Here is a 25,160-nt window from a genome sequence, read left to right on the forward strand (position 1 = left end):
ATTCTCCTTCGTTTTGTTGAAAGACTGGTGATGTTGACCCAAGAGTGGGCTGCTTCTGTTCAACTTCTCGATGCTGGGAGGCAATGGCCTAGTGGTATTATCACTGGACTATTAATCCAGAAACTCAGCTCATGTTCTGGGGAGCCAGGTTCAAATCCCACCACGGCAGATGGTGAAATTTGAATTAGATAAAAATCTAGAATGTCAAATCTAATGACGACCATTGTCGATTGTCGGAAAAACCCATCTGGTTCACTGATGTCCTTTAGAGAAGGAAATCTGCTATCCTTACCTGGTCTGGCCTACATGTGACTCCAGAGCCACAGCAATGTGGTTGACTCTCAACTGCCTTCGGGCAACGAGGGATGGGCAATAAATGCTGGCCAGCCAGCAACGCCCATGTTGCATGAATGAATAAAAACAGGCAGTGAAAGCAAATTCAATGTTAAGTCTCAAAAGGAAATTGGATAAAGACATAAACATTTGCACGGCTATGGGGAAGGAGCAGTGAAGCGTGACTAATCAGATAAGAGCACAAGAAGTAGTAAAAGGAGTAGACCATGTGGTTTGGTAGCCCGGTCCACCATTCAGTACAATCATAGCTGAACTTGGACTTCAACACTTTCCCGCCCGCTCCCCATATCACTCTTAGATCAGAGACCAAAGATCTGTCTCAGCCTCAATTATCATCAATGATCTTGCACCCTCAAATCTTAAGATAGACATATCCAAAGATTGATAACCCTTTGAGTGAAGACCTTTCTCTTCATCCTAGCCCTAAATTGCCAGCCCCTGATCCTGAAAATCCTTTATTCTAGATACCCCTGCAGGTGTGAGCAACATCTCTACCTTGTCAAGCACCTTTATAATATTTCAGTGAAACTACCTCCATTATTCTAAACTCCAGAGATTGTGAGCCCAGTTTACTTAACCCCTCATCAGAGGAACCAATCTCAACGCACAAAGAAAGGTACAGCACAGCAACAGGTCATTTGGCCCTCCAAGCCTGTGCCAATCATGATGCCCTAACTAAACTAAAAAGAACCTCTGCCCTTACTCGGTCCATATTCCACTATTCTCTTCCTATTCATGTACCCATCCAGATCCCTCTTAAATATTGCTAATGTGCCTGCTTCCACCACTTCCTCTTGCAGCACGTTTCAGGCACCCACCACTCTGTGAAAAACTTTCCCTGCGCATCTCCCTTAAACTTTCCCCCTTGCATCTTGAACCTGTGCCCCTTGTAATTGACACTTCCACCCTGGGAAAAAGCTTTTACCTTTACCCCACCCTGTCTATGTCTCTCTTAGTTGTGTAGACCTCTATCAGGTCTCCCCTCAGCCTCCGTCTTTCCAGTGAAAACAATCCTAGTTTATTCAACCTCTCCTCGTGGCCAACATCCTCAAGACCAGGCAACATCCCGGTGAACTTTCTTTGCACTCTCTCCAAAGCTTCCACATCCTTTTGGTAGAGTGGTGACCAGAACTGCACGCAATACTCCAAATGCGGCCTAACCAAGGTTTTATATAGCTGCAACATGATTTGCCAACTCTTGTGAGGCTGTACCACCTCCAGTGCAAGTATCTTTTTTTCTTAAACATGGAGACCAAATCTGTACACACTACTCCAGGTGTCATCTCACCAAAGCCCTATACAAATGTAGTAAGACTTTATTCTTGTACTCCAATCCCTTTTCAGTGAAGGCCCATGCGTCATTTGCCTTCCATATTGCTTGCCGTACTTGCATGATGACTTTGTGCTCCCTGTGCCATTCCACTCAAGTCCCCCTGAACATCGGGTTTTATTCCTGTTAACTCCATAGGCCGGATTTTACGGCCTTGCTCGAGCGAGACCGGAAATTCCCACCCAAGGTCGACCGACATTTCCGTCATCCGCCCCTCGCCCGCTCCCATCCCGTGGCAGGCGAGGGGATATAATTTGGCGCATAGGTATGATGGTCTGAAAGGCTTCCCTCCACGTATCATTCCACGGTTCAATGATTTTAAGGCCAACCAGTCAGTCCTTCAAGTCAACAATGACTAAGATCGATACTAACCTCATTAAAGTGAAAGCCCTCGTGCTAAATTAAGAACCTTGATAATGGAGTGTATTAATCATTTCAGCGTGTTTTTTTAAAAACAATTCTTCCTTTGCGAATGATGTCATGCACTAATTCAAACACCCGACTTTTCGGATTCAATAAGTGTCAGTTGTATTGGAAATGTGAGGTCTGGTGATCTTTTATAGGTTAAATTATGTGCCTTCAGGCTTGCAGGATAATTGTGGGTGTCACAATTGAAAGCTAAAGTGCATTAGTTTCATCTTGTTTCCCCTATTTAATGATATCACAAACAAGTTCTTTGAAGAAATGGGTGTTGCCGGAGAATCCCTAGTTTCATAATGGATTAAGATGATCAAATATCCGTGAACAATTAGCATTCCTCGAGGGAATAATCAGCAATGAAATGCGATATGCTGTCGTGATGGTTATGTTACTGGACGAATAATCCAGGGACCCCCTTTCCTGTCTCCCAGTGATGGGCCCGGCGAGCCATCGAAACGTCCGTTCACCCCGGCGACACAGGAAGATCCCGCCGATGTGAGAAATTCCGACTCCTGAGTTTTCAAACCCCACAGAGCCACACTATGGGACGTTACAAATGCTGACTTGAGTGTGAATCTGACCGTGAAGCTTTCAGGGACAGGTTCACTATTGTGCTTCAGGGAAGGGAAACATGTCATGCTAACATTGCCTGGCTGATAGATGACCTCTGTCCCATGCCCGACATGGTTCACTTTTAACTGCCATCTGTCGCACGTTGGCTCAAACTGCTGAATGTAGCCATTGGAAGGGAAGGCTTGTCATCGCCTTCTGAAGGGCAATACTTGCTGGCTTTGCCAGCACACTCTGTGTCCTCAGAATACTGGCCATTAGCACCTCTTAGCCTTTCCCCTTGTTTTTGTGGCTATGACTCATCTTTCATTCCATCACCCTGCAATATAAATATCTCCCACTGTCTATGCCTTTTAGCTTTGACAAAGGGTCATCTGGACTCGAAACATCAGCTCTTTTCTCTCCTTACAGATGCTGCCAGACCTGCTGAGATTTTCCAGCATTTCCTCTTTTGGTCCCCAGAAAACTTACCTTTTATGTCAATGCTGCATAGCTGGCCTAATGGAATTATGGGATTAGTATGAAATCAGGTCAATTTATCTTTCTGACTAAGAGTTGTAATGGTTTTTTTTTTATCTCGCTTCCTCATTAATTTTAATCAAAATCTCTCTCATGCTCTGCTCCTGGAACCCCACCCCCTCATTCTGATTCTCCTGCCAATGGTATAATTTTGATTTGATTTATGATTGTCATATGTTTTGGTATACATAAGGCAGCACGGTGGCACAGTGGTTAGCACTGCTGCCTCACAGTGCCAGGGACTTGGGTTGGTCCCTGGCCTGGGTCACTGTCTGTGTGGAGTCGACATGTTCTTCCCGTGTCTGCATGTGTTTTCTCCGGGTGCTCCTGTTTCCTCCCTGTTTCCGAAAGATGTGCTGGTGAGGTGCATTGGCTGTGCTAAATTCTCCTTCAGTGTGCCCGAACAGGCGCCAGAGTGTGGCAACTAGGGGATTTTCACAGTAACTTCTTTGCAGTGTTAATCGAAGTCTACTTTTGATACTAATAAATAAATTTAAACAGCGAAAAGTATTGTTTCTTGTGTGTTACACATAGCATACCATTCATAGAGTACATAGGGGAGAAGGAAAGAAGAGAGCGCAGAATGTAGTGTTGCAGTCATAGCTAGGATGCAAAGAAAGATCAACTTAATATAAGGTAGCAAAAAATAGAAATATGCTGGAAAATCTCAGCAGGTCTGACAGCATCTGTGGAGAGAGAATAGAGCCAACATTTTGAGTCTAGACTTGAAACGTTGGCTTTTCTCCCTCCACAGATGCTGTCAGGCCTGCTGAGATTTTTATGTTTTTGTTTCAGATTCCAGCATCCGCAGTATTTTGCTTTTATCTTAATATAAGGTAGGTCCATTCAAAAGTCTGATGGCAGCAGGGAAGAAGCTGTTCTTGAGCTGATCTTTAGTTATTTTTTTGATTCAGATTCTCCTGGTTCCTCTATTGGGTTGGGTTCTTACCTGCGGCTGTTGGAACCAGCTAGTGGTGAATACATGGAGCTCTCCACCGCAAGGGTGTGGTTGAGGTGACTATCCTAGGTGGATCCTTTAAGGGAGAGCAGGAGACGCATGAGTGAGAAAGGATTGGCAGGATATGCTGGTGGGGTTAGATGAAGTGGGGTGGGGGGGAAGATTGTGTGGAGCATTAATACTGACACAAACCAGTTGGGCCGAATGGCCTGTTTCTGTGCTGCAAATTCAATGTGAAATATGAAGTGAAAGATATTCCATGGGTTACTGTTGGACAAATTGTTAAGTAAATAATCCAATCTTCGCTTACTGTGGATATAAACAAAAGATACTGTACTGACCTTGCATAAATAAATCTGCTTAATGTAAAAGAGAGAATTAATATATCACGTCCTCAGATGCTCCAGGGCACTTCGTAAACAATACTTCTCAGTCATAGTCATAGGCAAATGCAGCAGCTCACAGGGTATAGCAAGATCCCACAAACAGCAAAACATGAGTGGTGAGGAAGAACGATTGGGCTCCTCTTTAAGTCGTGTCCTTGGATTTTCTTTTACATTCATCCAAACCAAGTACTCAAGGACTGATTAATATCTCTGATCAATATAAAGGTGACACCTCCAACAATTAGATCTTGCTTTGTTCTACAGAGAGGAAGTTGGAGTGATGAACGAGAGTTGTAATTCAGGTTAAACTTGATCACTTACTTAGGCCTTCAGAAACGATGCAGTCTCATTGCAGTTAGCACTCATTAAATTGAGGATGTAGTCTGTAATGTCAACAAGGTTTGATTTATTATTGTCACAAGTATTGGGATACGGTGAAAAGTATTGTTTCCTGCGTGCTATACAGACAAAGCATACCGTTCATAGAATACTTGGGGAAAAGGAAAGGGTGCAGAATGTAGTGTTACAGTCATAGCTAGGGTGTAGAGAAAGATCAACTTAATATAAGATAGGTCCATTCAAAAGTCTGATGGCAGCGGGGAAGAAGCTGTTCTTGAATTATAGAATCCTACAGTGCAGAAGGAGGCCATTCGGCTCATCGAGTCTGCACCAACCACAATCCCACCCAGGTCCCATCCCCATAACCCCATGCATTTACCCTCGCTAGTCCCCCTGACTGACACTAAGGAGTAATTTAGCATGGCCAATCCACCTAACCCGCACATCTTTGGACTGTGGGAGGAAACCGGAGCACCCGGAGGAAACCCACGCAGACACGGGGAGAATGTGCAGACTCCACACAATCAGTGACCCAAGCCAGGAATCAAACCAGAGTCCCTGGTGCTGTGAGGCAGCAGTGCTAACCACTGTGCCACCGTGCGGATTCGTACATGATCTCAGACTTTTGTAGCTTTTTCCCAACAGAAGAAGGTGGTAGAAAATATGTCCGTGGTGTGTGGGGTCCTTGATTATGCTGGCTGCTTTTCCAAGACAGCGGGGAGTGTAGACAGAGTCGTGGTTTGTGTGATGGACTGGGCTACATTCACGACTTTTTGTAGTTTCTTGCAGTCTTGGTTCGAGCAGGAGCCATACTAAGCTGTGATACATCCAGAAAGAATGCTTTCTATGGTGCATCTGTAAAAGTTTGTGAGAATCTTAACGGACGTGCCAAATTTCCTGACTGCACTAAGTGACCCAAAGCCACCGACTTTGTGTCTGTTGTCGTTGGAAATACTGAAATTGTGTTTCTATGACTTCTTTCACGATGTGCCCAAAAACTTGCGGTCAATTAATTACTGTTGTAAGGTTCTGGGGTTTTAAGATCTTTGTCGACATGAGAGCTAAGTGTCAGAAGCAGCGTATACGTAGGCTGAAGCATAGAAAGCGAAAGATGAGGCAGAGGTCCACGTGAAAGACTGCTGGTCAGGCTTTATTGAATCTTACATGGCAAATGGACTCTGACGCTTCGTTATCTAAGGCCAACAATTTAGAGGCATTTCAGATGCTGGTTGTGCGAAGATCTTATACGTTGATCTGTTGTGGTCCTGTGCCTTCATGTCTGGTAGTTGCAAAATAAAATGGGAAAACCAAAAACAAAAGAAGAAATGGCACTGACCTGAGGCTTATTCTTTCTGAGGCTGGTTGAGGGAGAAATGTTAGATAAGACACTGCTCTGTCAAATAGTGCTGCAAGGTTATTTGGGTTCACCTGTGAGGGCAAACAAGGCCTGTCTCATCTGAAAGCGGGCACCTCCAACAATGCTGCACTGGCAATGTCAAGGCTGTATTATGGCCCAGATCCTCTAGTCTCTAGAGCATTGAAGATCAGATATATCCCAGAAGATGAGCTTCAGGAGCCCCTCCGAAGTCCCAACGTAGTTTTTCTGCTGGTATTTCCCAGGGAGTTTGAACTTCCCAACACTCTGGCACCCTCTCGCACTTTGAGAATTAAGAGTCGTGGACCTCGGTCGATTCCAACTTACCGAGGAAATGTTTCTCAGATAAATCCCAGTCTAACTCCCGGCCAACTGTTCAAATGACACCCCAACTCTTCCCCCTTGAACCTCTAACTCCCTGAGCAGCCCCCTACCTCCTGACTCCCCCCTGACCACCCAACCTTGCCTCCCCCTCCCAACTCCCTTTTCCCCCTCTCACCCCTGACCTGACTCCCACGCTGACCCTCTGACTTCACCCCGAACCCAACCTGACTAGCTTCTGCCCTGATTCCATCACCCAACCCACCCTCACCACCCGGCTCCCCCGGCCTGACCTCGCCAGCCTGAACTCTCAACTCTGACCCATCCTGACCGCCTCACCGCTTGTCCACCCACCAACCTCCATCCTGACCCGATGATCCCTCCTGACCCTCACCCAGAAAGCTTACTGGATGATTCTTGACTGTCAGTCAGAACAAACTTATTTTTGCATTGTCAACATGTACCAACTAGAAATGTAAAAAAAAATACTCTTTTTTTGAATGCCCTTTGGCCTGGTTTTCCTAAGAAAGTCCTGGAGAATTATATTCAATTCTTGGAAGCTCTTGGCAAATCTGAGTGAATTAACAACTCTTATGTGTGTCGGAAGATCCAGGTGTGTTGCTCATTTCACCAGAAGGCTGCAGTATTATCTGTTCAAAACTGTGACATCCTGGAATGTTACAAGTTTAGTCAGTCTCAATCTTTCGGAGACTGTTTTCTGTTTATTTAAGGATCTTTTCCCCATAATTCCATTTATTTATCTTGGCTTCAGTTGAAATTTACCAAGTTTGATGTCCACCCGAGTCACTGAAAGACCAGTGACGTTGGGTCCGAGTTTGGGATGCTTCTGTTCAACCTCTCGATGCTGGAAGGTGATGGCCTAGTGGCATTATCATTGGCCTATTAATCCGGAAACTCAGCTAATGTTCTGGGGATGCAGGTTCGAATCCCGCCTGGGCAGGTGAATTCAATAAAAAATATCTGGAATTAAGAATCTACTGATGGCTATGGAACCAATATCACTGTTGAGGTTGTGAGTTTGTCAGTCTGTTGGTTTTATCCAATTGTTTCGATAAAGGTTCTGCCAGTTGAAAGTGGAGGGCCAGAAGTGTTTGTGAGAAAGTACAATGGGGGTTAGTACATATATAATACAAAGCTGCATTTGATTTCATAGAATCATAGAAACCCTACAGTGCAGAAAGAGGCCATTTGGCCCATCGGGTCTGCACCGACCACAATCCCAACCAGGCCCTACCCCCATATCCCTACATACTTACCCACTAATCCCTCTAACCTACGCATCTCAGGACTCTAAGGGGCAATTTTTAGCATGACCAATCAACCTAAAATGCACATCTTTGGACTGTGGGAGGAAACTGGAGCACCCAGAGGAAACCCACGCAGACACGAGGAGAATGTGCAAACTCCACACAGACAGTGACCCAAGCCGAGAATCGAACCCAGGTCCCTGGAGCTGTGAAGCAGCAGTGCTAACCACTGTGCTACCGTGCCACCCTTTGATTTATTATTGTCGCATGTATTACTATGCAATGAAAGGCATTGTTTCTTGTGTGCTATACAGACAAAACCAGAGAAGGAAAGGAGAGAGTGCAGAATATAATGTTAACAACTAGGGTGCAGAGAAAGATCAACTTAATGCGAGGTAGGTCCTTTCAAAAGTCTGATGGCAGCAGGGAAGAAGCTGTTCTTGAGTCGGTGGGTACGTGTCCTCAGACTTTTGTATCTTTTTCCCGATGGAAGAAGGTGTAAGAGAGTATGTCTGGGGTGGGTGGGGTCCTTAATTCTGCTGGTTGCTTTTCCGAGGCAGCGGGAAGTGTAGGCGGAATCAGTGGATGGGGGGGGGGCTGGTCTGTCTAATGGACTGGGCTTCATTTACGACCCTTTGTAGCTGAGGTGGATTAGCCATGGTCAATGGGTGGAAGGAGCCTGAGACTCCGAAAGCTAGTGCCTGTTGGACTTTAACCTGGTGTTGTGAGAAACTTCTTACTGTGCTTACCCCAGTCCAACACCGGCATCTCCACATAATGGGTGGGATTACAGGGATGGAGAGGGCCTGGGTAAGATACTCTATCAGAGAGTTGGTGCAGACTCAATGGGCTCAGAGTCGCTGAGCAGAAACTGATAGCCAAGTTCCGCACACACGAGGATGGCCTCAACCGGGATATTGGGTTCATGTCACACTATTTGTAACTCCCACAGTTGCATGGACCTGCAGAGTTTCACTGGCTGTCTTGTCTGGAGACAATACACATCTTTTTAGCCTGTCTTGATGCTCTCTCCACTCACATTGTTTTGTTTCTTAAAGACTTGATTAGTTGTAAGTATTCGCATTCCAACCATTATTCATGTAAATTGAGTCTGTGTCTTTATAAGCTCTGTTTGTGAACAGAATTCCCACTCGCCTGAAGAAGGGGCTAAGAGCTCCGAAAGCTTGTGTGGCTTTTGCTACCAAATAAACCTGTTGGACTTTAACCTGGTGTTGTTAAACTTCTCACCCTATTCTGCACTGTCAGGATTCTATGATTCTGTGAACCAAAACACAACGGTGGAATTCAGTGTAAGCCTTTTAGAAAGATGTGGGATAGAGTGGCTGGAGAAAAGTTCACATTCCTAGCTGGGCATAGCATGCTGCCTATGGAATAAAGAAAAAAATATATAATGGTAATCTTGAAGAAAATTTTCGTATGAAGTCTATGAAACAGGGTTCCTAAGGATATGGTGAGATTAGTTAGTCAGGATCTGTTTAAATTGAGCTTCTCTCAGGGAATTGAGATACAGAATGTGAATAATTTGAGACTCGACTTGTGACCAGTATAGTCTATTTGGGAGAATCACATGAATATAGACCTCCGGTTTCCAAAGTTCTCCACCACTGGGGTTTTCTTTGCTTCAGATATGAGTCTGTTTGGTAGCGATTGATTGCGATGGTTAGTCAACAACTCCATTCTCTTTTTGTCATGTGACTATGGAGATGGGAGAAGGGGAATCAGCTAGACCTTAATCTCCATCAATTCCCATGTTCCAAGAGCAGTTGGGTCAAAGCTGATGTTTTTGTTATTCACTTGTGGGACATGGGCGTCGCTGGCTGGCCAGCATTTATTGTCCATACTTGGAAGCCCAAGAGCAGTTGAAAGTCAACCACATTGCTGTGGCTGTGGAGTCACATGTAGGCCAGACTGGGTAAGGACGGCAGATTTCCTTCCCTAAAGGACATTAGTGAACCAGATGGATTTTACTGACAATCGACAATGGTTTCACAGTCATTAGTAGATTCTTAATTCCAGATTTCTTTTGTTGAATTCAAATTCCATCACCTGCTGGTGGCGGGATTTGAACCCGGGTCCCTAGAACATTAGCTGAGTTTCTGGATTAATAGTCTAGTGCTAATACCACTAGGCCATCGCCTCCCCTAACGTTAATCACGTCAAGAGTGTTGTCATCAGTTCTTCCCCACCCACCACAAGAGTGTCAGAGGTGAATTTGCTGGAATGTTCTCATTCAGGCACACCCTGCCCTGTTTGCATTTACTTCAAATTTACACTGAGGTTACGAGTGAACGCCCCAAAAACTCGCAATAGCCTTGCCCCATTCCAGCTCCATCCACGCAAGCTGCATCATCGCCAGGTTTCCAATTGGATGAGTCTATTTGCTGTCCAAATGATGCGGGAAGATAGTTGCCGTGCGGGTGGATGTGTTGACCGAATAATGGCTGGACCATAGGTACAAGTCATGTGATGAACCCAACAGGAATACACTTTGGGGCAGCACGGTGGCACAGTGGTTAGCGCTGCTGCCTCACAGTACCAGGGATGGTTCAATTCCCGGCTTGGCTCACTGTCTGTCCTGAATCTGAACGTTCTCCCTGTGTCTGCGTGGGTTTCCTCTGGGTGCTCCAGTTTCCTCCCACAGTCTGAAAGACTTGCTGGTTAGGTGCATTTCCCATGCTAAGTTTTCCTTCAGTGTATCCAAACAGGCACCAGAGTGTGGCGACTAGAAGATTTTCACAGTAACTTCATTGCAGTGTTAATGTAAGCCTACTTGTGACACTAATAAATAAACTTTAAACTTTAACTTTTTAATCACAGTTGGGGAACAAACTGAAGGGAGGGTGGTGGTTGTGGCATTAACATCATGTCTGGAGACATCGCACACTCTTCATGATGGCATTTTAACTGGTTATTCTCTTTTCACAATGCCTGCTCGCCCTAAATAATTGCAACCTGATTGTGGAGGTGAATTCGCAGCCTGCCATTGTGATTTCAACCTGGGTTGATTAAGGCCCACACTGTTCTTCTAAATTCAACAGGTAAAGCTGGGCAGCAGGCAGGATCAGAGCAAAGAGGCCCAGGAAGATCATAGAATCCCTACAGTGCAGAAGGAGGCCATTCGGCCCATCGAGTCTGCACTGACAACAATCCCACCCTGGCCCTATTCCCGTAACCCCACATATCTACCCTGCTAATCCCTCTAACCTACACATCCCGGGACACTAAGGGGTAATTTAGAGTGGCCAATCTACCTAACCCACACATCTTTGGTGTGTGGGAGGAAACTGGAGCACTCGGAGGAAGCCCACGCAGACACGGGGAGAACGTGCAGACTCCACACAGACAGTGACCCAAGCCAGGAATCGAACCCAGGTCCCTGGTACTGAGAGGCAGCAGTGCTAAGCACTGTGCCGCCCTTAGACAAATTAAAAAAAAAACTTGCACTCATATTATGCCTTTCATAACCATGGGATGTTGCAAGGCACTTCAGAACCAATGGAGTACCGTATGGTAGGTTGTTGCATAAGGTTAAATCTCACGGGATCCAGGGTGAGGTAGCTAAACGGATACAAAATTGGCTTGATGACAGAAGCCAGAGCGTGGTTGCAGAATGTTGTTTTTCAAACTGGAGGGCTGTGACCAGCAGTGTGCCTCAGGGATCAGTGGTGGGTCCACTGTTATTTGTCATTTATATTAATGATTTGGATGAGAATATAGGTGGCATGGTTAGTAAGTTTGCAGATGACATCAAGATTGGTGGCGTAGTGGACAGTGAAGAAGGTTACCTTGGATTGCAACGGGATCTTGATCAATTGGGCCAGTGGGCTGACAAATGGCAGATGGAGTTTAATTTAGATAAATGCGAGGTGATGCATTTTGGTAGATTGAACCAGAGCAGGACTTACTCAGTTAATGGTATGGCGTTGGGGAGAGTTACAGAACAAAGAGATCTAGGGGTACATGTTCATAGCTCCTTGAAAGTGGAGTCACAGGTGGACAGAGTGGTGAAGAAGGCATTCAGCATGTTGGTTTCATTGGTCAGATCATTGAATACAGGATGTCTTGTTGAAGTTGTACAAAACATTGGTAAGGCCACACTTGGAATACTGTGTGCAATTCTGGTCACCCTATTATAGAAAGGATATTATTAAACTAGAAAGAGTGCAGAAAAGATTTACTGAGATGCTACCGGGACTTGATGGTTTGAGTTATAAGGAGAGGCTGGATAGACTGGGACTTTTTTCTCTGGAGCGTAGGAGGCTGAGGGGTGATCTTATAGAGGTCGATAAAATAATAAAAGGCATAGATTAGCTACATAGTCAATATCTTTTCCCAAAGGTAGGGGAGTCTAAAACTAGAGGGCACGGGTTTAAGGTGAGAGGGGAGAGATGCAAAAGTGCCGAAAGGGGCAATTTTTCCACACAGAGGGTGGTGAGTGTCTGGAACAAGCTACCAGAGATAGTAGTAGAGGTGGGTATAATTTTGTCTTTTAAAAAGCATTTAGACAGTTACATGGATAAGATGGGTATGAAGGGATATGGGCCAAATGTGGACAATTGTGACTAGCTTGGGGCTTTAAAAAAATGGGCGGCATCAACAAGTTGGGCCAAAGGGCCTGTTTCCATGCTGTAAACCTCTATGACTCTCGATGATAACCTTGGTGTAGTTGGTGTTGTAATGTAGGAAACACAGCCACCAATTTGCACGCTGCAACCTTCCACAAATAACAATGTGGTAATAACCAGATCAGCTATGTTTTTAAGTGATGTTCGTAAAATAGAATCATAGAATCCCCACAGTACAGAAGGAGGCCATTTGGCCCATTGAGCCTGAACCAACGACAATCCCACCCTATCCCCATAACCCCATGTATTTTCACTGCTAATCCCCCTGACACTAAAGGTCAATTTAGCGTGGCCATTGCACCTAACCCACACATCTTTGGAGTGTGGGAGGAAACCAGATCACCCAGAGGAAACCCACGCAGACACGGGGAGAACGTGCAGACTCTGCACAGACAGTGACCCAAGGCTGGAATGGAACCTGGTGCTGTGAGGCAGCAGTGCTAATCAGTGTGTCACCGTGCCGCGGCTAAGTGATATTGGCCAGGGCAATGGGGCGAGCTCTTCTGTTGTTTTGAGGAAATGGCATGTGCTCCTTTACATTCATCTCGGAGAACAATGGGGGACTCGGCTTATATCTCTCTGGAAAAAGACCCTTCTGACAGTGCACACCCCCTCAGTACTTCACTAAAAATGCCAGCTTGGATTTTATGCTCAGATATCTGGGATGGGACTTGACACCACAACCTTTTGACTTGGAGACGTGACTGCTGTCTACAGAGCATCACTTCAGCCTCTGGTTCTTGCTCAGTACTTGGCCCGGATTGCTTTACTGCTAAAAAAGGAGGGAGCGAGAAAACGGGGAGGAAGCAGCGGTTAGCCTGACATCGGTGGTGGGGAAAATGCTGGAGTCAATTATTAAGGATGTAATAACTGAACATTTGGAAAGTGGTGACAGGATCGGTCCAAGTCAGCATGGATTCACCAAAGGGAAATTGTGCTTGACAAACCTTCTGGAATTTTTTGAGGCTGTGATCAGTAGAGTGGGCAAGGATGTACCAGTGGATGCTGTGTATCTGGACTTTCAAAGGCTTTTGACAAGGTCCCACACAGAGATTAGTGAGCAAAATTAAAGCTCATAGTATTGGAGGTAATGTAGTGACGTGGATAGAGAACTGGTTGGTGGACAGGAAGCAGAGTGGGAATAAACGGGTCCTTTTCAGAGTGGCAGGCAGTGACTAGTAGGGTACCGCAGGGTTCAGTGCTGGGACCCCAGCTCTTCACAATATACATTAATGATTTGGACAGAGGAATTGAATTCAATATCTCCAAATTAGCAAACAGCACTAAGCTTGGTGGCAGTGTGTGCTGAGGAGGATGCTAAGAGGCTGCAGGGTGACTTGGACAGGCTGGCTGAGTGGGCAAATACTTGGCAAATGCAAAGTAATGTGGATAAATGTGAGGTTATCCACTTTGGTGGCAAAAACAGGAAGGAAGATTGTTATCGGAATGGTGGCAGTTTAGGAAAAGGGGAAGTGCATCGTGACCTGGGTGTCATGGTGGAACAGTCGCTGAAGGTTGGAATGCAGGTATAGCATGCAGTGAGGAAAGCTAATGACATGCTGGCCTTCAGAGCAAGAGGATTTGAGTACAGGACTAAGGATGTCTTGCTGCAGTTATACAGGGCCTTGGTGAGGCCACACCTTGAGTATTGTGTTCAGTTTTGGTCTCCTACTCTGACGAAGAGCATTCTTGCTATTGAGAGAGTCCAGCGAAGGTTCACCAGCCTGATTCCTGGAATAGCAGGACTGACATTTGAAGAGAGACTGGATGGACTGAGCTTGTACTCACTGGAATTTAGAAGAATGAGAGGGGATCTCATTGAAACATATAAAGTCCCGATGGGACTGGACAGGCTAGACGTGGGAAGAATGTTCCCGATGTTGAGGAAGTCCAGAACTAGGGGCCACAGTCTAAGAATAAGGGGTAAGCCATTCAGGACTGAGTTGAGGAATAACTTATTCACTCAGAGTTGTGAACCTGTGGAATTCTCTACCACAGAAAACTGTTTGTTAGATATGTTCAAGAAGGAGCTGGACGTGGCCCTTGCGGCTAAAGGAATCAAGGGGTAAGGAGAGAAAGCGGGAGTGGGATACTGAAAGTGCACGATCAGCCATGACCATATTGAATGATGGTGCAGGCTTGAAGGGCCGAATGGCCTACTCCTGCATCTATTTTCTTTGTTTCTATGTTTAGACTGGGATAAAGCGTTGCCTACTGGCCAGGCATAGCCACGTATTGTGTTGAAGCTATCCCATGTACATACAGCAGATCTTGAATTATTGAAGAGGTGTCTGGGCGTTGAGTTTTGCGTCATTGAAATTACAGTTGGTGGCTTACGTCTTGGCAAATGGGATTCACATTACAAACCACAATTCTGACTGAGAAATGAAGTCATTCCAGCAAATGCTTATTATCAATACAATTGCAAGATCATCCCACACAGGGAGGGCACTTGGCCCATCATACCTGTTCCCATTCAGTGGTAAAGCTTATTCAACAAAGTTCCACACCCCTACTCTTTCCTTATTACCTGGCAATAAGTGGTTAGCCTCACAGCTCCAGGGACCCGGGTTCGATTCCCAACTTGAGTTCACTCTCTGTGCGGAGTCTGCACGTTCTCCCCGTGTCTGCATGGGTTTCCTCCGGATGCTCTGGTTTCCTCCCACAGTCCAAAGATGTGCGGGTTAGGTGGATTGGTCATGCTAAATTGCCCCCGATCAGGGGGACTAGCTAGGCTAAATGCATGGGGTTATGGGGATAGGGCTTGGGTGGGATTGTTGTCGGTGCAGACTCAATGGGCTGAATGGCCTCCTCCTGCACCGTAGGGATTCTATGATTCATGTTTCAAGTCAAGATCCATTTCCCTATTGAAAGTTACTGTTGAATCTGTTTCCACCATAGTTTTGGACAGTGTATTCCAACTCACTAAACCAACAGTGTTAAGGAACTGTGTACATAATGGGCATAACACAGAATACAGCAGATGGGGTGGAAGTTTTGCCTTAACTTTGGCTAAACAGCCATTTACAACATTTAAGCAGTTGATCTATTCTTGTGTCTTTGCCAGCAAGCAGATTAAGCCTGTGCGTCCAATACAGATTTTGTTATTTCTAACTGGTGAACCAGTCTCAGCTGTTGTAAGGCTTATCATTCTCAGAGTGCAACTGTGGTACCTAAATATTTGGTAACTTTTTTATTATTCATTTGTGAGACATGGGCGTCGCTGGCCGGCCAGCATTTATTGCCCATCTCTACTTGCCCTCGGAAGGCAGTTCCAAGTCAACCACATTGCTGTGGCTCTGGAGTCACATGTAGGCCAGACTGGTTAAGGACAGCAGATTTCCTTCCCTGAAGGACATTATTTATTTATTATTTACAAGTAGGCTCAACTCTGCAATGAAGTTACTGTGAAAATCCCCTAGTTAGGGGACAGATGGGTTTTGCTGACAATTGACAGTAGTTTCATGGTCATCAGAATCATAGACTCCCTACAGTGCAGAAGGAGGCCATTTGGCCCTTCGAGTCTGCACCAACCATCCAGGCCCTATTCCCGTAACCCCACATATTTACCCTGCTAATCCCCCTGACATTAAAGTTAACTTATCATGGCCAATCAGCCTAACCGCACATCTTTGGACTGTGGGAGGAAGCCGGAGCACCCGGAGGAAACCCACGCAGACACAAGGCCGGAATTGAACCCGGGTCCCTGGCGCTGTGAGGCAGCAGCGTTGACAACTGTGCCACCCGTGCTGCCCACGTAGATTCTTAATTCCAGATATTTTTTTATTGAATTCAAATTCCACCATCTGCCCTGGCGGGATTCGAATCCGAATCCCTAGAACATTAGCTGAATTTCTGGATTAATAGTCTAGCGATAATACCACCAGGCCATCGCCTCCCCTGTGGGTTACCATTGAAACTAACCAACGTCATGTTAAGTCTTAAGATGTTGGGTCCTGCCTCAGATTGCCCCAACTGGTGGGTTTCTGAATCTTGAGAGCCAAGTTTCTTTTGAGTTGGTGGTACGCCAAGGTAGTGGCCACTTTATGACAGTTGACGTTTGGACAACCTCTGTCACGACCAGAAAACACCCGCGACATTCAGGGAGGGGAGGTTTCTGCCCTTTGGCAGAATTCCAATTCTTCAGTTATGAAATCCCGCCTCTTGAAATATTTTGGGTCCTCCACCTCCCTCTCTAGCTTTTCTGACAGAGGTGTATTTGAATGATATCATGCTTAAAGAACTCAATGTGACTGAGCCTCTGAACGCAACAACAGAAGGGGAAAAGGCTGCTATTGATTCTGGAAAAGGAGGGAGGATGGGGGGCAAAGGGGGGAGTGCGCAGTGGACCTTCCCCTGGACAGATGTTTTAATTGTCTCCTCAGTAACCCCCATCTCGGTAATGACTGGCGAGAGCTCCAATTCAGACTGTTGTGCACCAGGGGCCTCATGGCCCCTTTCTCTCTCTGACCAGCATGTGGGAGTTTAGTGGCAGCGGACAGTTCTGATGAACTTGTGTGTGCCAACCTTGTTCTCTTGGTTGTAAAGCCCTGGGTGTTAGGCCTTTTCCCTTACTTGAGCCTAACCTGCCTAACCTATCTCAAGCTGCCCAGCTCTATTGACCAACAAGGAAAGTTATGTATGACTGCATCATTGAAAATGAGCACAAACAGTTACAATGCGTGAAGACAGAGAGTGTTCAATTTGTAGTTTTGTTTCAGCATTTTTGCAAAATGAGGCAAAAAATATGAATTTTGATAACGTGGGTTAAATAAGTTTTGCGGTCATGGCTGCCACATTAATTTGGAGAAATCAGTTATAGTGATTCAAAGTCCTTATGTATGTAACAGTGATTTGTATTTAGAAAGGGGGCTTTGAAAAGGGTGGCACAGTGGTTAGCACTGCTGTCTCACAGCGCCAGGGACCTGGGTTCAATTCCCGGCTTGGGTCACTGTCTGTGTGGAGTCTGCACATTCTCCCCGTGTCTGCGTGGGTTTCCTCCGGGTGCTCTGGTTTCCTCCCACAGTCCAAAGGTGTGTGGGTTAGGTTGATTGGCCATGCTAAATTGCCCCTTAGTGTCAAGGGGACTAGCTAGGGTAAATGGGTGGGGTTACAGGGATGGGGCTTGGGTGGGATGAATGGCCTCCTTCTGCACTGTCGGGATCCTGTGATTCTATGAAGTAATAAAATGGCCCTAAAATGATGGTTCAGAAGAATGTTATCTTAGTATCATAGAATCTACAATGCAGAAAGAGGTCATTTGGCCCAACGAGCCTGCACCAACTACAATCCAACTACAACCCAGGTCCCATCCCCGTAACCACTCATATTTACAGTCCTAATCCCCCTGACACCAAAGGACAATTTAGCATAGCCAATCAACCTAACCTGCACATTTTTTGGAGTGTGGGAGGAAACCGGAGCACCGGAAGAAACCCACGCAGACACGGGGAGAACGTGCAGACTCCACACAGACAGTGACCTGAGGCCGGAATCGAACCCGGGTCCCTGGCGCTGTGAGGCAGCAGTGCCACTGTGCCGTCCTGTATTATTGATCAAAGTATTCACTGAGACGCAGGAGAAGATATTAGGTCAGATGACCAAAAGCTTTGTCAAAGAGGTAGGCTTTAAGGAGTGCCTCAATAGAGGAAAGCAAGGCAGAGGTTTAGGGCGGGAACTCCAACGTTTTGCCCTTGGCAGGTGAAGGCGCGGTGGAGCGACTTAAAATTGGGGATGTTCAAGATGGTGGAATTGAAGGAGCGCAGGTATCTTAAAGAATGGGGTGGGGGTGGGGTATGAGGAATTTACATAGAGAAGGGTGAGGCAATGGGGGAGAGATTTGAAAACCAGGCTGAGAATTTTAAAATGGACATGTTGCTTAACAAGGAGCTAATGTAGGTTAGTGAACACGGGGGTGATAAGTGACCAGGACTCTCTGGGGTGAAGGATAAGGCCAGCAAAGTTTTGAATGACCTCAAGTTTACAGATGATAAAATGTGGGGGATCAGGCAGGAGTGCATTAGAATAGTCAAATCTGGAGCTAACAAAGCTATGGATGAAGATTTGAACGGCAGGAGTGGCGATGGATGATGATGCGGGATTGGATAAAGGTGATTTATTGACACAGATACGTAGCTGGAAGCTCGGTTTTGGGGCAGGACAGTCTGATCCAGCCTCAGAGAGGAATGAAATCAGTGACTGGGGAACAGCGTTGTCATAGGGACTGAAGACCTGGGGCCTCATTCTCCCATCCCGACACGCACGTTTTTTGGTGCGTTGGGTTGGGAGATGCGCGTGCCAGCCATTTTGCGGGAGTTTAAAAGTTTATTTATCAGTCACAAGTAAGGCTTACATTAACATTGCAATGGTTCACTGCACCCTCTCTACAGACTTGACAGCCATTCTGAGGTGTGCTGCTTTGAAGTGGACACACACTCCAGCCGTAACAGTCTTCAGTTTATTTATTAGTGTCACAAGCAGGTTTACATTAACACTGCAATGAAGTTACTGTGAAATTCACAGCGAAGGTCATGGGCTAGCCAGCAATCGAGCTGGTCAGCAAACTGCAGTCTGACACTTCAGGGCCACTGCGCATGTGCAGAGTTCCGGAACTGTCCGACTCTGGCGTAAATAGGCCCCGCCCCCCCCGAGCTTTTAATGATATTCATGATTGTGACCTCTGCATTGTACAGAGTGGGAGATTCGAGTCTGAACTCCCACTGAAAAAACAAACGTGATTTACGCCAGATTACCCACCAATTCAGCACTTAGAATTTTTTTGGGAGCATCCGGCCCCAGATATTTAATTGGAAGAAATTTCTATGCATCCAGATGTTGTCCAAGCAGTCGGTGAGTTTAGAGAGGTGCTGGTGAGGCAAAGCTGGGTGCTGTCGGTGTACGTGTGGCACCTGACATGTTTCTGATACAAGCCACTTGATCAGGGATGCAAATTCTCTGCCTATCGGCAGAATTCTGACCTTGATTATTGAATCCTGCCCTTTTGAAATGTCGTTCCGATCCACCACCACCTCTCTCCATAATTCTTTGCCTCAATTCACATGTTACATAATCTTGCACAGGTTGACATTGCCAAGAGAAAAATCTCTGTCCTAGGACTTAAACATGCACCATTATCTTAACCGACCTTCGGGCTATGATGGCTTGATGTTAACACTTGTTAAAAGGGTGAGTCAGCAGGACCCCCCACCCATCACCTCGAGGTGAGTCAGCCTTAAATTCAGTGGGGTGAATTTTCCCGTTCTGCCCGCCACGGGAATCGGAGCGGGCGAGGGACAGACCATGGAAAGGTCCATTGACCTCAGGTGGGATCTTCCGGTTTCGGGGCGAGGGTGGCCGGAAGGTCCCATCCATTGTCTCCACCTCGCTCTCTCTTTCACCTCAAAACCTACCTCGAATCACACGTTCAGTCACCCGTTGTTGCTTTGTATCGGTGTCGGTTTTGGTCTAGTTGTGTTTCCGTGGAGCACCTTTTTTCCACATTCAAGGCATAGACGCAAGTTGTTCTGAAGTGGCGTGATAGGAGTAAAGAGATGGACCATTCACTTTACTCCTAGGATCTGCTAAAAGGCAAAACTAAACCAGTCAGGGCAGATTTGTAACACTTTGATACAGATTTATGAGTAAATTTTAAAGGATATGTTCTGGTGTTAGAATTTACTTCTTCATGTGTTATGTCTACAAACTCCATTAAATGTTGAAATGCTGATGTGGTGGTTTTATACACAGCTTCAGCGGTATGGCGGCACGGTGGTTAGCACTGCTGTCTCACAGCGCCGGGGACCCGGCGTTCGATTCCCGGCTTGGGTCAATGTCTGCATGGAGTCTGCATGTTCTCCCCGTGTCTGCATGGGTTTCCTCCGGGTGCTCCGGTTTCCCCCCACAGTCTGAAAGACGTGCTGGTTAGGTGCATTGGCCATGCTAAATTCTCCCTCAGTGTACCCGAACATGCGTCGGAGTGACTTCATTGCAGTGCTAATGTCAGCCTACTTGTGACACTAATAAATAAACTTTAAACAGCAGTAGAAGGTAAACTGATGCTTCCCCCATGAATAATTCTACCCATTTGAAGTGGTCGAGAAGCATTTGGATTTCACAACACATCATCTTGATTTGATTTATTATTATCGCATGTGTTGTGATACAGTGAAAAGTATTGTCTTTTACGCGCTATACAGACAAAGCATACTGTTCATAGAGAAGAAAAGGAGAGGGTGCAGAATGTAGTGTTACAGTCATAGCTAGGGTGCAGAGAAAGATCAACTTAATGCAAGGTTTCACATAAAATCAAAAAATTCACAGTTATCATAAAAAGTGCGATAATCTTTGCTGCCCTCATGCTGCAGTGACTTTGCCACTTTCTGCTCTAATGTGTGCATGATTCCTTGTCACAGAAAAAAAATCAGGCTTTTTTGGCATCACCCGCTGGCCTCTGGATACACTTTACTAATGTCAGCCTTTGCTCTCCAGATCTCTGATATCCATGTCACTGGGGAGTCTGAGGATATGTCCGCCAAGGAGAAATTATTACTGTGGTCGCAACAGTCAACAGAGGGCTACGCTGGAATCAGATGTGAGAACTTCACTTCGTGTTGGAGAGATGGAAGATTATTTAATGCAATCATTCATAAATACAGGTACTGCTTTTGTATGTCTCGCAGGCACGCACTGCTGTTCTCTCATCCTTTTGTTCCTGTTTCAATTTAAGAGTGTGTGGTGAACCATCGTTGGTTCCCACTGTGGGGTTGTTCTAATGTTATTGTTGGGCTAGGGTGTTCCCACTGTGGGGTTGTTCTAATGTTGTTGTTGGGCTAGGGTGTTTACACTGTGGGATTGTTCTAATGTTGTTGTTGGGCTAGGGTGGGATTAATACACCTGTGGTTGTTACTGTTGTGGCACATCCCAGTCGGGCTCCGCCTCCTGGGAGAGGTATAAGACCCCCTGCTCGGGCGGGACCTTGTCAGTCTGGGGTGGTGTACTTACGTTCTAGTAGTTCCATTGTTAGGCAATAAAAGCCTTCAGTTACCGAAGCCTTGTGTCTTGAGTTCGATTGACGTGCATCAGAGTGTGAAGTGTATGAAGTTTATTGTATATTTGTTCCTGAGATATGAGCATTGCTGGCAATGCCAGAATGCAGGAAACATTCTTTGCAATCCTTGCACGAATCATCAATATAAGATGGTCACTAATAAGTTCAATGGAGGAATTTCTTCACCCAGAGAACAAAAAAGGTGCAGCTCACGACCGCAAGGTGTAATCATAGAAACTCGAAGCAGGAGTAGGCCATTCGAGCCTACTCCACCATCCATCTTGATCATAGCTGATCTCCGAATTCCATATCCTGATTTCCCCCCCTTGCTCCCCTATCCCTTGATCTCTTCAGCCCCAGATAATCGAGGTAAATGCATTCAACAGGAAGCTGAAGTCGGAATTCTCCGGCCTCACACGACCGCTACCGTTGCCAGCGGGACTGGAGAATTTGGCGCTAAGTCAAGTCTCCATTTACGGCAGCGGGACTGGGGGATCCCAACCGTGAGCGAGGTTGGAGAATTCCAGCCTGGATGAATCCAGTACCCGACAGAAAAGAATGTAAGGGAAAAATGAAGTAATCTGGGTGGATCTTGTGAAGCATTAACACCCGAATCGACCAGTTAATCGAATGGACTGTTTCTGTGCCGTATACTTGATATAAACCTGGTGAAATGATCAAAAAGAGTGCAACGGGTGTCAGTGTAGTGAAAACAGCAACTGCTGGGGAAAGCTTAGCAGATCAGATGTGGAGAGATAAACAGATTAATGTTTCATAGTGCTGACCTTTTGGCAGAAATGGAAAAGATGTCGGGGACGATTCTCCCCAAAAAATGCTTAGTGTCAAACTTGCGTAAAAAGTGGAGTAAATCGCTGGCCCCCCCCGAAACATGCCAGGGCCCAGCCTCAACCCTTCCCCCCACCCACCAGCAGCCCCAACACCCCCTCCCCCCAACAGTCCCCGCCAGCAGCCCCGACATCCCCAGCAGGCTGACCACCACCATCCCCCCCTCATCCCGATGGGCCAGCCCCGATCGCTGGCCCCCCTCCCTCTGTCACTCAACCCAAATGCAGAGTGGCAGCGGAGCCCCATCCCCCCATTAGCCCCCTTTGTTTTGCCCTGTGCCGATGGCACCGGAATTCTGGCTACTGGAGACTCGCGGAGGCCATGGCGCCCAGCGGGGAGCCAGCTAAACAGTCTCCGCTAGAATCTCCGCCCCATCGCTTTTGAAAGAAAGTCCAGAGGTCAGGAAAAGAGGAGCGAGTGGAGGCAAGAACTGAGTGGGGATTGGGCAGACAAGAGAGAGAGGAAACGGGGCATGAGATAGAAACAGCAATCTCATCGGATAGGAGAGCAGAAAGTCAAGGTGGGAATTCTTGGCAGTGACCAAAAGCAAAATGCTGCAGACGCCAAAAATCTGAAGTAAACATTGGAATGCCGGGTGTAATTTCTGCTTTAGAATAATAAAGTTATCAATTAGGAAAACAATTATGGCCCAATCCAGTCGTCATTATGGATAATGAAGGACTTGGGAATGGGCTTTGGACTCTGATATAAAACTGTACTTTTAGATCACTCTTTCGGGGTAAATGGCATGTTGGCTAAGGAAGGTCCCAGACGAGCCCTGGGTTTGGGTGGCATGGTGGCACAGTGGTTAGCACTGCTGCCTCATAGCGCCAGGGACCCAGGTTTGATTTTTGGCTTGGGTCACTGTCTGTGTGGGGTTTGCACATTCTCCTTGTGGTCTGCGTTGGCTTCTTCCGGGTGCTCCGGTTTCCTCCCACAGTCCAAAGGTGTGCGGGTTAGTTGGATTGGCCATGCTAAATTGACCCTCAGTGTCAGGGGGACGAGCTAGGGTAAATGCATGGGGCTATGGGGATTGGGCCTGGGTGGCATTGTGGTCAGTACAGACTCCTTCTGCACTGTAGGATTCTATGATTCTATAAGGTCCCTGGTCCATTCTGGATTTCCTGATTTCAGAAGGGTAAGGCATGAAATAACAATTAATCTCTGCTACCCAAATCCTAATGCACACCCAGTCCCAGTTACCCATCACCCTGTGCTCATTAACCAATATTGAAACCAATATTGAATAAGAATTTTAAAATTCTTAGCCCCATGTTCAAATTCCCCCATGGCCTCCCGATCTCAGCCAAACCCTCCAAGTTCTCTTCATTCCTCCAATTCTGACTTCTTCTTTTGAGACAGGATGAAAGCAGTGCTTTCCTGACCCTTTGTATTGTGAAACTCAGTTTCCTTGAAAAAATACTTCATGTGGCTTATTGTCGCAAAGTGAAATTTTCATTTTGTTTTCCGTAAGTCTGTGTAAAAGAATAATAAGAAGTCTCACAATACCAGGTTAAAGTCCAACAGGTTTATTTGGTAGCAAATACCATAAGCTTTCGGAGCACAGCTCCTTCGTCAGATGGAGTGAATATTGGTTTCACTCCATCTGACGAAGGGGCAGCGCTCCGAAAGCTTATGGTATTTGCTACCAAATAAACCTGTTGGACTTTAACCTGGTGTTGTGAGACTTCTTACTGTGCTTACCCCAGTCCAACGCCGGCATCTCCACATCATAAAAGAATAATGGCACTATCCTTCCACGGGAAGGTTAAAAGGAGATTTGTTCGCTCCTAAGAACTTTCCTCTGGGTTGTATGTATGGGCAGCACAGTGGTTAGCACTGCTGCCTCACAGCGCCACGGTCCGGCGTTCGATTCCCGGCTTGGGTCACTGTCTGTGCGGAGTCTGCACATTCTCCCCGTGTCTGCGTGGGTTTCCTCCGGGTGCTCCGGTTTCCTCCCACAGTCCGAAATACGTGCTGGTTAGGTGCATTGGCCATGCTAAAGTCTCCCCCAGTGTACCCGAACAGGTACTGAACTGGTGACTAGAGGATTTTCACAGTAACTTCATCGTGGTGTTAATATAAGCCTATTTGTGACACGAATAAATAAACTTTTAAAACTTTGGAAGTGTCAATGGGATGGAATTCCATAAATGGGATCCGCCCTTCCATTACAGAAATTGTCTGTAGAATTGTTGTGGTTGGGTAAACTGTGGCTTTTATGGATTGACGTTGTTGGTAAGATTGCAGTTGGAATAATTGTTTCTGCTTGAGTGTGTGCTCAGTCTAACAGTGAAGATGTAGTCTCCAGACAAGGCACACAAAGAATGGTTGCCAGGCATTTATCTGATTAAAACATTGCATAAGAATCTTGCAATGATGCATAGATGCGCAATTGGAGGTGACGTAGACCAACATTGTCATGCTTTGGGCAAAAGGCGATCATTGGCCCATCCAGTCAATCATTCCAAACCTCCCATCATGTTTCCTAGTATGAGTCTATGGCTGATATCCCTAGATCCTGTTTCCCAGCAGAAATTTCAGTTCCACCATTCTCCCTCCCACATATTCAAAAAAGAATTCTCTTGGCCAAATTTCATTTTTATTGGATATGCTTCACTTTATAAATGAAAGACGTGCATTCATCGAGAAGCTCAGCACGACTCCAGGATGTCCGCAGTTGCACTACAACCAATGAAGCACCTTTGAAGTGTAGCCACTGTCGGGAAACATTGTGGACAAGTTGCACATATTAAGCTCCAGTGATGATACTGTGCATTGA

At 46.2% G+C, this 25,160-nt stretch overlaps 1 protein-coding gene across 14 annotated transcripts in view; it reads left to right on the forward strand.

Moving 5' to 3' along the window:
* Positions 1-25,160, forward strand: part of dst (dystonin) — a 653,330-nt gene that overhangs the window by 232,055 nt on the left and 396,115 nt on the right. For all 14 annotated transcript variants that reach the window (XM_078213315.1, XM_078213329.1, XM_078213327.1 and 11 more), the window contains one exon: positions 20,974-21,140. In XM_078213315.1, the coding sequence (XP_078069441.1) occupies positions 20,974-21,140 (167 nt within the window). The remainder of the gene's footprint in view (positions 1-20,973; positions 21,141-25,160) is intronic.

The sequence above is a fragment of the Mustelus asterias genome, chromosome 5 (assembly GCF_964213995.1).
Source record: "Mustelus asterias chromosome 5, sMusAst1.hap1.1, whole genome shotgun sequence".
NCBI classification, from domain to species: Eukaryota; Metazoa; Chordata; class Chondrichthyes; order Carcharhiniformes; family Triakidae; genus Mustelus; species Mustelus asterias.